Here is a 15,664-nt window from a genome sequence, read left to right as displayed (position 1 = left end):
GATGATGTTTCAATGTAAAATCGATGGTATTTCGATGCAAAATCGATGGTATATCGAAGCCGATGGTGTTTCGATGCCAAATCAATGGTACATCGATGCTATTTCGATGCAATCATGAAAACTTGATTATTATCCCAAACGATGCTTTTTCGATGCAAGTTCGATGCAAAATCGATGGTACATCGATGCCGATGGTGTTTCGATGCCAAATCGATGGTACATCGATGGTATTTCGATGCAATCATGAAAACTTGATTATTATCTCAAACGATGCTTTTTCGATGCAATTTCGATATTAGGGGTATTTTTGTCTAAAAATTTGAAATTGTTATATATTTGGGATAGTAAGTTATGATGGCATATTAAAAAATTTCACGAAGTTATTATGCATAAAACATTAAATTTCTCTTTCAAAATTAGTTTTTAAAAATAGATTTAATCTGGGCCTTACACGTGTTTGCTAATAAGATACTAACGAAACTCTAAGAAACGGAATTAGACGAAATTACTTTTTTAGTGACTTTGAGTACTTTCCCCACTAAAAAAAGATTAGGTATATGCTGATTACAAACCCCAAATATTGGATACTTATACCGCAAATATCCCTTATTTTAATGTTTCTCTATTGTGTATTTATTACTTTTGTAATTTTTTTTAGTACCCACATATTTTTAATTATTTTACAAAAACTACACATTTATAAATAAATAAAAAATGCCCCTTAAAAATAATAACAAATAAGTTCGTTGAAAACTTTTTGAAGGTTTGAATCTATAATATATGTGGAAATATTAATATTGTGTTATATGTTTTGCTAAAAAAAAACATTAAATAAACACTCGATTGTTATTGTTCTTAAACCTCAACCTTATTGCAAACAAAATTCTCAATGATCAATTTATCCAATAACGGAAAGCTTAATTAGGAGCACTAACATTAAAAAACCAATCTTTATACACCAAAAAAAAAAAAAAAAAACTTACAGTGAAAAGACAAAGTAATAATATACAATTTGAAATATGCAAGACCTCAAGTAAAACATACAGTTGTTAACAAACTATTAACAAGAACAAAGGTTAGAAATTGTTGTAAGCAAACTAACAAGAACTGGTAAGATCAATGCTCTTCATGGTGGTAGATATAACGTGGTGGAGATGGTGGAGCAGCATAGACATAATGGGGTGGAAAGGATTCATCATATGCGTAATGAGGAGGGGATGGAGGATGATGAACATACTGTGGAGGAGATGAAGGATGGTGAACATACAGTGGAGGAGAAGGATGGTGGACATAATTGATTGGGGAACCAGGTTCACTCGGAGGACTAGCAGTATGGGCTTGATGTTTGTCTACTCGAACTTGGACCACCTCTTCTTCAATTTCCTCTACCTCGAATGATTGGAAAATTGGGTGCAGATATGCATCAGCCAAATATGCTTTCATGTCTGCCTCTGAACCTTTTTCCTCTGTATCTTTGGCCATGGCTTCCTGAAGAAGAAAATGACATGAAGCTGTTAAGTATTTGAGTTTGAAACATTCTTCCCATGCATGTCTAGTAAATTTGTAGCCTGCACCATGTTAATCCATAGAATAAATTCTTGCACTAGAGTTGGTACATTAGAAGAGACCCTGATTATATATGTTAAAGCCACCATTAAATCTAAGTAATACTGGGTACCATAGGAAATAAACTAAGTTGGATTTTTATATTCAATTATAAACTATTGCACCCTCTTTTCCATGATATACAAGCAGATAACTACCCAGGAATCCAACATCATAATCACTATTAACACACAAGTCAAATTTCAAAATTTGAAGTATCCTAGTCTATAACTTGTAAACCTACTCAATGAAACATGAATGCCAATTTTCTACAAAAGGCACATACATGCACACATGTTTTATAAAAGATAAAAAAAATAAGAAATAAGAAATTCATCTCCAATGTTAAGATTTATATCTCACCTCAAGAGGGTACTTCCTAAATGCAGGTTCAAAGCGACTTTTGCAGTACTTGTGGAATGATAAAGTTAATATGGGCAAAACAACTAGCAACGGAGTGGAATTAGCTGCCTTTTTGGTGCTAAGTAAACCCATTAAAAGAAGTTGAGATATCAATAAACTTGCAATAATGCGGCTGTGAACTTGTGGCCAAAAGGCGGCAGCACTTTCATATCGTTGATTGTAGACATTGATTACCTGTCAAAGTAGATTAGGGATAAAATATGAATTAAGATTTCGGAAACATGTGATATGAAATCAGATTTCAGTCATCGTCATCATACTAGATTTTGTAGCACTTAAGAAAACGGAAGAGTCAAGCACAATGAACAAACTGACCTGATGACGGTAAACCAAGTATGCAAAGGCAAAGAAGACTAGTATGAATGGAAGAAGAATTGGAGTTACAACAGCATACACAAGCCCCAAAAGGAAGTACAGTTGAATACTCGGGAGAGTCTCTGGGAAGTCTACACTGCCAGGATCCATAGCATTCTCTCTGTCTCTCTCAGTTTTTACCAAAAACATGTTTTTAAGATGAAAGATAACCAAAGGCTTCAAGCGGAGAATCTCACCAGCCATCCCAGCCCATCCATCAACCATTATATAAGTAATAAAGAAAGTAGCCTTCATTGGTATGGAGACGCCAATGTTTCTAGGAATCCTATGATAAAACAAGAAAATCTAAAAAAACACTTAAAATGCCAAAAAGTTACAAAAAATGGACATATAGTTGGAGGAAAGAATTACCATCTTTAGATTTGTCTAAATCAAGAATAAAATATATATTTAATCAATATGTCAGTTAGGGTGTCAGTTAAGCTTGGTTGATGATGACAGTCAATGCAGTTTTCAAGTAACTAGTGAATGAAATTAATAGCTAATTTTCATTCCTTGTATATTTTCATATGGAAAGTTCCAATTACAAGCCTCTTTAAGAAACTTTAGCTTCATTACCTCCAATCTATAACACTATAAATAACTATAATATAATTCAGAAGTAGTCAGGTTAGCAGCTCTTGGTGATTCCTTTTAGCAGCCAATTTTTGGAAAATCCTTAGAGGAGAATCTATTAATTTGAGGAATGTCCATCCACATATCAAACATGGTAATTATAGTATGAGCTCAAGTGTAAAACCATTTAATGAATTAAATTATTCATAGTAAACTGTTGTAAACTTTAGGTTCACCTCTTACACTTTACAAGGAAATTTCGTGCACTTAATTTGTGATTGTGAAACAGAATAGGTTTATTAAATATAAAATATGTAAAACTGATCAAATGCGACAAAGCATTCATGTAAGTGATTCATTTACAACTGTATACATTCAGACTTAAATCATTCATCAAATAAATTATTTTAAAAGCAATCTAATTCAAGTAAATTTAAACAATACATAAAGATTCTAATTGAAAGCACTTAACCCAGATCCCTAAATGTTATTTTTGAAAAGCAATAACAAATTGGAACCACAACTATTAATGTATGAAATCCTGGCAATGCATATCTTCATAAAAAAATAAAAAAAAAGACAAAAGACAAAATCCTTGTCAACTCAACAGAATAAAGCTATATTAAATCTAATTAACCAGAACTATAGAAATCAATTAACTTTTAAATTAAAAAGAGATAAAAGATTACTGAGTAGGCGGTTGATGAAGGAAAGCATCCAGCTGCTGAAAGGCAGTTCCAGTCACTATGCTTCCCAAAAATACATTAACTAACATAAAATAATAGTACTTTGCTGCCGACTTCCGCTCTAGAGTGGATAGTGCTATATGCCCCTCAATTTTTGACATGATCATCAAAACGGTTGGAAGAACGTACAAAAATATTTTAAGTGCAAGGCCAGGAAGGAAACCTTGTAGAAATGACTTGATAAATTTCCTGCCACAATATTTCATCTCTGTAAGCATGATCTAATATAACCAAGAGGGAGCCAAAAGAAAAAGACAAAAGAGCTTATTGTACTGTTATCCACTTTACAAAAAATTTCCTCCTAATTGATGAAGTAAATGAATTCCATTTTTACAAGGATAAAACAGTAGCTTTAAGCTACAATGAAGCCAGTGTGGTGGAAATTTTATGAACATAATGTGTAGCTTTAGGAAGAAGAAGCCTACAGAAAAATGCGTTGCACAAATAAAGAAGATCTCAAATTGAAGAAAATGAAAATGGTTTGGAAAAAAAAACCCACAAAATAAAGGATTTTTATTGTAAAAAATAGAAAATCTGTCTTCTATTAAGAAACTGGGGTAATCATTAGGCTAAATCCATAAAGGCACAAGCACAAGTATGCAGACATGCATCAACACAAACAAAAAAAAAATCAGAGAAACAAAATAAACATTTTGTAGCCCATTCAGCAATGATAAAAATGGGAGCAAAGTTAACAAGTGATTATAAATAAAGCACAAATCATATTTACAATTATCAGGATGTAGATCATAATATATATTCAGTAGTAGTCTAATACTAAACCGCTACATGTAATTTCTACTGTAAAGATAAGATACAAAGTTGAACATTTGACATGAAACTTCATAAAATGAATTACTTTATTAGAAATTGAATTGCATAATATTCAAAAACTGTGACAGTACTTGCACTTACAATTCTATCACGGGCCTGAGGAAAGGAGCAACTCTTTCAAGACCATCCAAGTTAGCAAGGGTTTGCACAAAAGCTATGGGTATCATGTAGAAAAATACCAAAACAAAAAGTGATATTGATATAACAAGCTTTCGAATGCTCAAGGAAACAAATGGTATAGCCAAGTTTCGCCAATATACATCTCGAGGTTCTGGGGCCCAATTTGTTAACCATAGCGTGGGATTCCTGCTTTGTTGTGTCTGAGCACAAACAGCAGCTCCCCACCGTGACTTGAAAGAGACAAAAGCAACTGGAAGAATGGATTTTGTGTCTTTAATAATCTTTTGGCGTTCCAATGTCATCTAATATGATGAGTACAGAAGTGAAATATTACTATCAGACATTAAATAAAGTTAGAAAAATATAACAAAGAAGGCTCTGACTAGAGAAGCAATCAATTGAGGAAATGATGGCATATAAGAACATTCAAGCATTTTCATTTAATAAGAGGAAATTTCTGAAAAGCAAAATTTTTCAATCACTTACTCTTCTATCAAGATCCTTAATCTGCTGTTTGTAGTACTCAATGGAATCAGCTTTTTTACCACAAAGCCCCATAAATCCAGTCTGAAAAATATAAACAAATAAACAAATTTTAAAAAAAAGGTCCAAAACAAAAATGACATTGAATCAGCTCTCTCTTTTTTAAACAGTTGGGCTACACTACAGGAGATGGCTTCCCTTAATTCCATACTCTTTCCACCTCGGTAAAAGAGGCTTAATTAAATCACTCGTCTTTTGAATAAGCTTTTCATTGTATATATGTAAGTTCTTGAAATACTCAGATGACTACAGGATCATAATTGTAAGTTAGGAATTCAGCACATGAGCACAAAAACGCAATACTACCTTACTAGTTGGCCTCTTGTCTGGATGCCTTTCAAACTTAAGCTGGTTATAGTCCAGCCAATTTTGGAGCTGAGCTCTCCTTTTTGCATGTTTAGCAAATTTGTTGGCATTATAGACTGCCTGAATAAACAAATCACAATTTGGCGTAAATGTCACAAAGTCAAGAGATATACAATAACAAAAGTTACTGCGTAGTGACAAAGATAATACAAAATAGAAAGTTTCACAAAATTGACACTGAAATTGTACTACCTGGTGACAAAGGTAATGATCCGGGTGATTTGTCTTAAAGAAGTGATCAATAGCATCGGATGCCGAGCGACCATTAGTATGCGGTACATTCCGTACGACTACCTGCAAAACAAAAACAATGATATAATGGTTGCTGTATAATTTTGGAATCCTTATAGATATGAACATAAATTAGCAGAGCGGGAAACTACCTTTGACAAATATACTAAACATGGAAAGCTGGGATGGACATTTATGTCTGACAATTCTAATATTTTACCTTGGCATTTATTTCATCTCATCAGGTAGTATGATACCAAAAATTATGCATGATTCTAGTTCACTTTGGAGCTAAATTTCAAAATTAATCCAAATAGCATATAAGAATTCATGTGGAATGTAATAGCTTACGAACTCCAACAAATTATGCTCAATGTTGTATGAAATAAAAAGGGAAAAATAATTTCTTAAGGTTATCTTGATGGCTATTGGATACAAAAATCTTTCAAGCAAAGGGCTATAAGGATACTAAAACGTTTAGAGCAGTTATGATTTTGGAATTTGTTTGGAAAGAAATTTTGATTGGACTGTTCTAGACTAGAGCTGCCAATTGTATATTGTCAATAGTATCACAGAAACGAAAGTTTGAATTTTTGCGGGACTCCTAGGGTCATTTACTGATAGACAAAATCAGTCTTGAAAAGTATAAATATATAGTTTTGAAAATGCATAAAGAAAAATTAACTGCACCAGAAATTGAGTCTGAACAATGAACATTGGATGAAAAAGTGGATAGGAGAAACTTCAAAACTTACTTCTCTTTTATTTAACTTTTAATTAAAATAACTCAATAAAATAGATCCTATTATTTAATAAACTAATCTTCATATCAACAGAAACCCATTAAATAAGATCCTCATGCCATAAAAATAGCCATTTCAAGAAAACTGCAAATGTGCAAAGTGCAATTACAGATAATCAATCATAGTCCCAATACTTATAATTTGCAAAAACAAAAATTAACTGCACAAGTACTGTAAGAAAGACAGAACTCTCTACGATTGCAGAGAATGTTAACAACTGACTCACCGTAAACTGTTCAGCACACCGCTGCTGTGAAGCCAAGAATTTTAACCTCATTGATGCAACATAATCATATTCCTTGAACAACATTAAACAACTCCAGAACGTAAAGAGATATTGCAAACCTATGTGAACAAAAAACCTGAAAAAAAATCACATTTCTTAAGGAATTTTGCTTTAACTACACTAAATTATAAATTAGAAAAATATTCAAGGGAACAGAAAAGATCATCAAATCTTTGTGAAGTTGCTTTGATCATTATTATCAAGAACACTAAATCTTTTGTGCACAAAGTTATTTAGAAGTTTGAGCAAAGAAAAATTGGTTCAACACTCTAAATATCTCGTATGATATAAAAATTTGCATTTTTTAATAAAGATGAATGTACCTCACTGATTTAGGGCGTACATTAGATATTGAGAGCTTGTCAATATCACTCATAACCAATTCTTTCTTCAAGAAGGATAGTGCTCCATTTGACACATTTACTGGAATAAGTAGGAGCAGTGCTGTGACTGCTATGGGAAGAAAAATCTTCAATCTGCAAGAAAGAAAGAAAAAATTAGTGACAAACATACAAGGTATTAAGGTGCATACAGCAGGGTTATTGTTGATTAAAGATATGGGGAGCAAAACAAAACAAGTTGAAAGAGACCCCCTACTTTACTGAAGCTTTCTGCTAATGACATGTTGAACTGAGATTTTATAATGGGAATACCCATGATCAATAAATCAGTAGACATGATTCACCATAAGTGTACAAAAGAGATGGAAACCAAAGGGAGTGGAGACAAGAAACGAGTGAAAGAAAGAACAAATGATCAATATGAATGTTATTATCTACTTCCTGTTACAATTTACTTCCTTCATAATCAAGTTTACTACTTCAGAAAGCATGTGCAGATGCTTCTGAGTGTAACTTCTTCAAAATATGGATGCACACACACACACACACACACAATCCTCAACCTTCTCCTTTCTTTGTTAACATGAATGTTTTGGCAATATGAATGCATCCCTCTCATGACCCTGAACCTTTTGGTATTATATGTACTTACAGAGTACAGACCCCACCTTTTGTTTTTTACAACTTGTTTATTCTAATAAGAATACTACCATTGCAAACCAATTAAAAATTGAAAACAAATTAACCTAGATTCAGTCTCTATAAATACTGATTAAGCAAACTAGGAGGCGGGAAATTGTAACAAAAATCAATATCTAATACCTAGTGAAATAATCATCAAGTAAGATCACCAGGTTAAGAAAAACTAATGTTTAAAACACTATAGACTATGTTCAAATATAGAACTATTAGGGAAAATAAGCAATGCTAGGTACTAGAAAAGTAACCCAATAAATTTTTTTAAACACTAGAATGATATGCTTATTTGAGCATTCTTTCTTACAAATGGAGGATGTCTTCGCTGACAAATAGAATACTTGCGTTACCTAGCTTAAAATATTATCCAGTTTTAACTTTTAAGATTCGAATGTAAGTGATTTTACAACGAATTAGTCAGTACTTGAGACTTCTATGGGATTTTCATTCTTACATCTCAAATAAAAGTCATCATGAATCATGATGCAAAGACTACGGTTCATATACTTCAAAACTAAATTTATCTATAAGACTAAAAGTTCAATATCATTTACTTCAAGGGCCAATATTTTAAGAAACTTACGGAAAAAGGTAACTCTTGTAAGTGAAAAAAAGTATATGAAAGATACATACTGAAAGCAACTCTAATAATAATTCTTCAAAGATTCTCATATCACTATAACCAACTAAAATTGTAAAATACTATCAGTCCATCAATCACCATCATCATCATCATCATAATAATAATAATAATAAGGGATAGGTGTTAAAGCTACTTAAGTCACTGCTCTCATTGTGTATTAAGTTCTTGTTAGGATTAAAATATTAAAACAGTTGTCTTTTCTGTTTTTAATCCTCTGTTATTGTACTATTAGTTTTATGCTAATCTTGTAAGTCAATCACAGACCTTCTATCCCATTATAAATAAAGTGATCTGGCTCATATTTTCAAGTGAGTTGTGCTTCAACTTCACATTCTCTCACTTAAATTCTGCTTCACATTCTTTCTAACTCACTTGGTATGAGGCGCCATTATTTTCCTGGGTTTTCTCTTCTTTTCCTTTCGCCATGTTTGCTTCCCCAGATTCTTCTTCTGCAACTAGGGACGACACTCCATCTCAGTCCACCTCGGCCATGGTCCATCTTCCTCTTCATCAACAATAATTTGTGGTGCTTTCTCAAGCCCTAAATCATGTTCTCCCTGTTCATTTAGATCATACAAACTTCCTTCATTGGCATGCCCAAATGGAAAACGTGATCTTTGCCAATGGTATTGAAGACTATCTCAATGGCACTGTTGAAGTCCCTCCCCAACGAATTGAAGGCCAAGAAGGAATCAATCCAGCCTACATCAACTGGCGACGCAAAGATCGATTGATCTTAAGTTAGATCTTCACCTCCGTGGCTCCAGAAATCATGTCACAGATTGTCGGCTTCACCACTGCGTCAACTGTCTGGCGTGTCCTAGAAAGGATTTACTCCAGCACCTCTCAAGCTCATGTGATGCAACTCAGATTACAGCTTCAAACTCTCAAGAAAGACTCTCTTGGAATGATGGCTTACATTCTCAAGATTAAATCCCTCACTGATAATCTTGCTACCTGTTTTTGAAAAGGATAAAATCCTTTATCTACTTGCTGGTCTTGGACCATATTATAATGCCTTTGTTGTTTCCAGCACCACTAATATAGTTTCTTCCTCTTTTGAAGATGTTACAAGCCTTCTTCTTGCCCATGAAAGCCATCTTGAACACAAATAACCATGGAAGAGTCTTCTCCGATTTCTGCTAATGCTGCTTATAGGGGAACCCCAAATCGCTCCAACAATTCCTTTCGCCCATACTCAAACGGTCGTGGTCAACCTCCTTACAAGAATCAATCCTCAAAACTCAATTCGTCCTCTTTTGGATCTAAAATTCAATGTCAGATATGCCACAGACAGGGACACACTGCTTTACAATGCTACTAGCGCTTTGACCCTTCTCTTCAACACTCCACCAACAACATATCTAGTATGACAGCTTCTGCATCTTCTAATGACGAGTCTTGGTTACTTGATTCGGGTGTATCTCATCATATTTCTCATAATCCATCTCAACTGGAATCGACCACTTCTTTCACTGGTAATGACCAAGTCACAATTGCCAATGGTAATAAACTTCCTATCTCTTCTATTGGTCACTGTAATATTCTTAATGCCAACACAAACTTTAAGCTGTCAGATGTTCTTATTGTTCCTAAAATGACAAACAATTTATTAAGCATCTCAAAATTTTGTCTAGATAATCATGTGTTTGTTAAATTTCTCTCTTCTTTTTTTGTGGTCCATCAAGGACCTTTATTCGAAGAAGGCTCTCCATTAAGGCAATCTTGAAAAGGGTCTCTACACATTTCATTCTGCATCTCATATGTTCGATAGCCCTAAAGCTTGTTCTGCTTCCTTTATTTCCCATTGTAATTCTGATATTAATAATAACGACAATTCTCTTTCTGCTTTTGTATCCCATAAAAATACTTCTCTTAGCCATATATGGCATTATAGGCTTGGCCACTGTCACTCTAAAATTGTCAATTACATTCTCAAACAATGTCATATTGATTCTCATTATAATAAAGGTATTGTTTGTAGTTCCTGTCAGATTGCTACGACTCACAAATTGCCTTTTACTCGTTCTTTGTCTCAAGCTACTGCTCCTCTTATGTTAGTTCACACAGATCTATGAGGTCCTGCTGCCACCCCTGCTTGTGATGGGTCTAGATACTTTGTTCATTTTGATGACTTTTCTCGTTTCTGTTGGCTTTATACTATACACACAAAAAGATCAAACTCTTTCTGTATTTCAAAGTTTCAAAACAATGGCAGAAAAACAATTTAATTGCACTCTTAAGCATCTTCACTGTGATAATGGCACAAAATACCAAGGGAAAATTCACATTTTATGCTTAATATTGGGTGATAATTAAAATATATGTTAGGCATATTAAAGATTTTAAAATAATGTCACTTTTTTGGCACTCTACCAAAAATACATCCATCTATTCCCTCTTCCCACTTCTCTCTTCCCTCTCTCTTTCGGTTCACTCTCTCTCACCTTACAACACCACCACCACACTAAAAATTGCATTTCGAACAGATTTAAGGATAGTTTTTGAGTTTTTTTTTTTTTTTTGGCGATTTTTTCAGATCTAAAACTCTGAAATCTGCAGAAAATCGAACTTGCTCGATGGAACCTTCAAAATCTTGATTTTCATGAAAAAATGACTTTGTTCGATGGTGCTCAATGCCAGCTCGATGGACTCGATGCGATTCTTGCAAGAGACAATTTTTCACTCGGGTGTCCATTTTGGGTGATTTTTTTTTTTATTTTAGATATTTTTTCAAAATCTAAACGTTTGACATGCTCATATTCACATTTGTGAAGTTTAAAACTTGAAAACATGCCAAAACATGTCTTAAACATGAGGTATATTTGGATTTTTGTATTTTTTTGCAAGCGTTACACTTCACAAATGTGCATATGAGCACGTCAAATGTATAGATCTAAAAAAAATACCCAAAATCAAAACAAAAATCACCTCAAACGAATACCCGAGTAAAAATTTATGTCTCTTGCAAGAATCGCATCGAGTCCATCGAGTACCATCGAACCATCATCGAACCACCATCGAACAAAATCGTTTTTTCATGAAAATCTTGACTTTGAAGGCTTCATCGAGCTGGCATCGAACTACCATTGAGTAAAATTGATTTTTTGCAGATTTCAGAGTTTTAGATCTGAAAAAAATCACAAAAAAAACTCAAAAACTATTCCTATATCTATTCGAAATGCAATATTTAATGTGGTGGTGGTGTTGTTGGTGCTGTGGGGTGAGAGAGAGAGAAACAAAAGAGAGAGGGAAGAGAAAAGTGAGAAAAGAGAAGAGGGAAGAGGGAAGAGATGGGGTATTTTTGGTAGAGTTCCAAAAAGTGGCATTATTTTGAAATACTTAATATGTCTAGCATATTTTTTAATTATCACCCAATATGATGCATAGAAACTGAAATTTCCAAACCCATATTTCCGTTTTTATAGAAACTTGGTATCCAACTCACTCAATCATGTCCTTGTACATATGAACAAAATGGTCGTGTCGAACTATGTTAGCTCACTCCAACCTCCCTCTCAAATATTGGAACTATGCCTTCAAAACTGTAGTCTACCTCAAACAGGTTACCTACTCCTTTACTTCACGTGTCCTCTCCTTATTTTAAATTATACAATAAAGAACCTGACCACTCTTTACTAAGAGCCATTGGGTGTCTCTGTTTTCCATATATTCGGCCATACAACCCACATAAACTCCACTATAGATTTGTTCCTTGTATCTTTTTAGGATATAACACTAATTACAAAGGGTACACTTGTTTAAATCAATTGACTGGTAGAGTTTATATTTCTCGACATGTCACTTTTGATGAAACTTCTTTTCCAAACTCATCTCCCTCATCTACCACAGCAACCCCTCCTCTACACAACATCGCGCCTGCCCTTATACCACAACTTGACATATCACAGCCAGTTTCATCACCATCTTCTCCCTACAAAAATCCTCCTCACCCATCCTTACCTTCACCTACAGCTCCTTCCCCATCTCTTCCATTGCATAGCATTACTTCTTCATCTCCCTCTACTTCGCCACCATTGTCAGCTCCATTGCCCTCTTAAAATATCCATCCCATGTTGACAAGATTAAAGTGTGGCATTTCCAAGCCAAAGGTATATCAAACGGTTGTTCTTGAAGACCACTTCCTCGCACTTACAAACAAGCCCTTCAACAACCTCTTTGGAAACAAGCTATGCAACTTGAATTTGATGCTCATAGCAAAACAAAGCATGTCATCTTATTCCCCCCTCTTCCGTCATTGCAGTCATTGGTTGCAAATGGATTTTTAAGGTAAAACTGAAACCCGATGGCACTCTTGATAGGTACAAAGCCCGTCTAGTTGCCAAAGGGTTCACTCAAACTCAAGGGGTAGATTATTTTGACACCTTTAGTCCTGTTATTAAACCTTGTACTATTCGCATTATTCTAACCATTGCTCTTAGCAGAAATTGGCCTCTTAGGCAGCTTGACTTAAATAACACTTTTCTCAATGGTAATCTTGAAGAAACATTCCATATGCAACAATCGCCTGGTTTTGAAGGCACTACTCATCCAATATATGTTTGCAAGTTAGATAAATTTTTGTATGGTATAAAACAAGCCCACGGGCTTGGTTTTATAAACTTAGCTCCGCCTTGCTCTCATGAGGTTTTACTTGCTTTATTTATTTTACACTCACCAGCTTGTATAATTTATATCTTGTTATATGTAGAAGACATTATTCTCACTGGTTCTTCTTCTACTCATGTTACGCAAATTATTTCTAAACTTCATGCCAGTTTCTCTCTTCGAAATCTGGGCAACTTATCCTATTTTTTAAGCATTGAAGTGTCTCAAGTTTCAGGTCAACTCCATCTCAGCCAAACTCATTATGTCAAGGATATCCTCTCCAAAGCTGACTTACTTGCAGCAAAATCAGCTTCAACCCCAGAAGCCTATGCAAATTACTCTCCAAAAATGATGGTCAACCTCTAGAAGATCCTACTTTATACAGAAGTTTAGTGGGTGCCCTTCAATGTCACCCTTACAAGACCTGACATTGCATATTCAGTCAATAGAGCTTGTCAATTCATGCAAGCCCCTACCTCATACCACCGTATTGCCTTAAAGAGGATTCTACGATACTTACATGGTACACCAACTCATGGCATTCTACTCAGCCCTTCCACTCATCTCCATCTCTCCGCCTACACAAATGCCGATTGGGCCTCCTCTCCTGATGACCGACGAAGTACAGGTGGTTTCTGTCTTTTTCTTGGCAATAACCTCATATCTTGGCAATCTTCCAAGCAATGAGTGGTCTCTAGAAGTAACACTGAATTTGAATATCCCGCTCTTGCAAACGCTGCTGCTGAACTATCATGGTGTCGTAGTCTATTCCTTGAACTTCAGCTCCCTATTCCAGCACCACCTACCATATGTGTGATAATCAATCTGCTTCATCTCTAGCTTGCAACCCCATCTTCCATGCTTGCACCAAGCACATCGAGATATAGACTATCACTTTGTTAAAGACATGGTTACCCGTCGACAATTACAAGTTCAGTATGTTCCCAGTGAAGACCAATTAGCTGACATAATTACCAAACATCTTCTCCCTGCTCGGTTTCAACAACTCAGATGCAAACTTACCATTCTTCCAAGACCTGTCAGTTTGAGGAGGCTGTTAGAGCTACTTAAGTCGCTACTCTCATTGTCTATTAAGTTCTTGTTAGGATTAATCTGAGATATTAAAACAGTTATGTTTTTTCTGTTTTTAATCCTCTGTTATTCTACTGTTAGTCTTATGCTAATCTTGTAAGCCAATCACAGAACTTCTATCTCATTATAAATAAAGTGCTCTGGCTCATAATTTAAAGTGAGCTGTGCTTCAGCTTCACACTCTCTCACTTAACGGGAATAATCGGCAAAAAGAATAGCATTATAGCCCGTGAAAGCTATTCCAGTCCAATCTGCAAATTTTCTTACCAACTTGCCAAGCCATCATAGCCAGCTCAACCACCCAATCCAAATAATAGAAAATATGAAAAAATAAAGGAAGAAACAAGTTTAACCAAAATAATATCATTTTTTTATTTTAGAAAGAAAGAAAAAAACAGCCATAAACAGCTACCAGAAGAAATTCATCTAAAGACCAATACTACCCAAAATCAAAATAACGAAATTAACAATATTCAAAGTTTTTCAGTCTAAAGTAAAAAATTTGACCCAGAATGTAGAAATACAAGATAAACAAATATAAATTATATAATATAATAAAAATAAAAATAAAAAGAAGAAGAAGAAGACTAACCCCAGAATGTAAATTCTGAGAAAAACAGCAGAGTCAAGGCCTGCATGGTTAATAATCTCAGTCTCACTCATCTTCATGGCCTGAGGCATCCAGTTCAAGAAGGAGAAGTAAGTCCTAAAATCGAGATTAACAAACTTGCCCACAAAGTTCCTAGAACGCCTTGGGCTTGTTCTTCCTCCATTAATGTACCATTTTGGAAAGTAAACTCTGTCATTAATGGGTTGAATTCTGAGCAAAGCAAAGGCCAGTAAGAAAGCAAAAGCACTCAAAATATTGATCAATGCAGAGACCCCAATATCACTGAGAGACGCCATTGAAGAAGAGCAAAAACAAAAGATAGAGAAAAGAAGAGTAGAAAGTAAAGGTGGGGGTGAGAAAAAGAAAGAAGAAGACAATAAGAGAAAAGGAAAATGCCAACTCTTAGGAGAGATAGATAGTAAAGAAATTAAAGGAAGAAAAGAATATAACTTTGCAAATATTTTATTTTCTGAAAATGGGAAGGCAGACAACCAATGGTTATTCTTTAGTGTTATGAAGTTTTTTTTTTTTTTTTTTTAATGTTGTGATTGTGGGATTTGTTGGAATTGACCAGAAAGCACTATCAAAACCGTTTGCATGTGCTAGTGAGTAATACTATCTTTTTTAATTAAATTATACTATAATATGGTGTTTTTCTTTTCTTTATTGTGGAGTGAGTCGAGGACTATAACATAACAGGTAGTTACTTTAGTGTGATAAATATAATTTCCACTAAAACTTATGTTACAAAATAATTTCTCATAACACTTGCTGATTAACGGATAGA

At 34.4% G+C, this 15,664-nt stretch overlaps 1 protein-coding gene across 1 annotated transcript; it reads right to left on the bottom strand.

Moving 5' to 3' along the window:
* Positions 1-897: 897 nt before the first annotated feature.
* LOC133777720 (CSC1-like protein At1g32090) lies at positions 898-15,344 on the bottom strand. The gene is made up of 11 exons (XM_062217434.1): positions 14,860-15,344; positions 7,211-7,363; positions 6,828-6,963; positions 5,760-5,861; positions 5,508-5,627; positions 5,145-5,225; positions 4,620-4,960; positions 3,648-3,893; positions 2,344-2,668; positions 1,969-2,202; positions 898-1,488 (listed from the first exon to the last, which is right to left on the bottom strand). The coding sequence occupies exons 1-11, from the start codon at positions 15,171-15,173 to the stop codon at positions 1,117-1,119; spliced, it is 2,424 nt and encodes an 807-aa protein (XP_062073418.1). The 5' UTR covers positions 15,174-15,344; the 3' UTR covers positions 898-1,116.
* Positions 15,345-15,664: the final 320 nt, after the last annotated feature.

The sequence above is a fragment of the Humulus lupulus genome, chromosome 5 (assembly GCF_963169125.1).
Source record: "Humulus lupulus chromosome 5, drHumLupu1.1, whole genome shotgun sequence".
Classification (NCBI taxonomy): Eukaryota; Viridiplantae; Streptophyta; class Magnoliopsida; order Rosales; family Cannabaceae; genus Humulus; species Humulus lupulus.
The sequence above is the reverse complement of the archived record's forward strand: the minus strand, read 5'-3'. Positions and strand labels throughout refer to the sequence as shown.

Bases quoted from the DNA above. Each gene is read 5' to 3' on its own strand.
- LOC133777720 (XM_062217434.1), bottom strand. From the start codon at position 15,173: ATGGCGTCTCTCAGTGATATTGGGGTCTCTGCATTGATCAATATTTTG. The intron at 6,964-7,210 runs GTACATTCATCT...ATTTTTTTTCAG, and splicing joins GTACGCCCTAAATCAGTGAG to GTTTTTTGTTCACATAGGTT. The intron at 1,489-1,968 runs GTGAGATATAAA...TTTCTTCTTCAG, and splicing joins TTAGGAAGTACCCTCTTGAG to GAAGCCATGGCCAAAGATAC.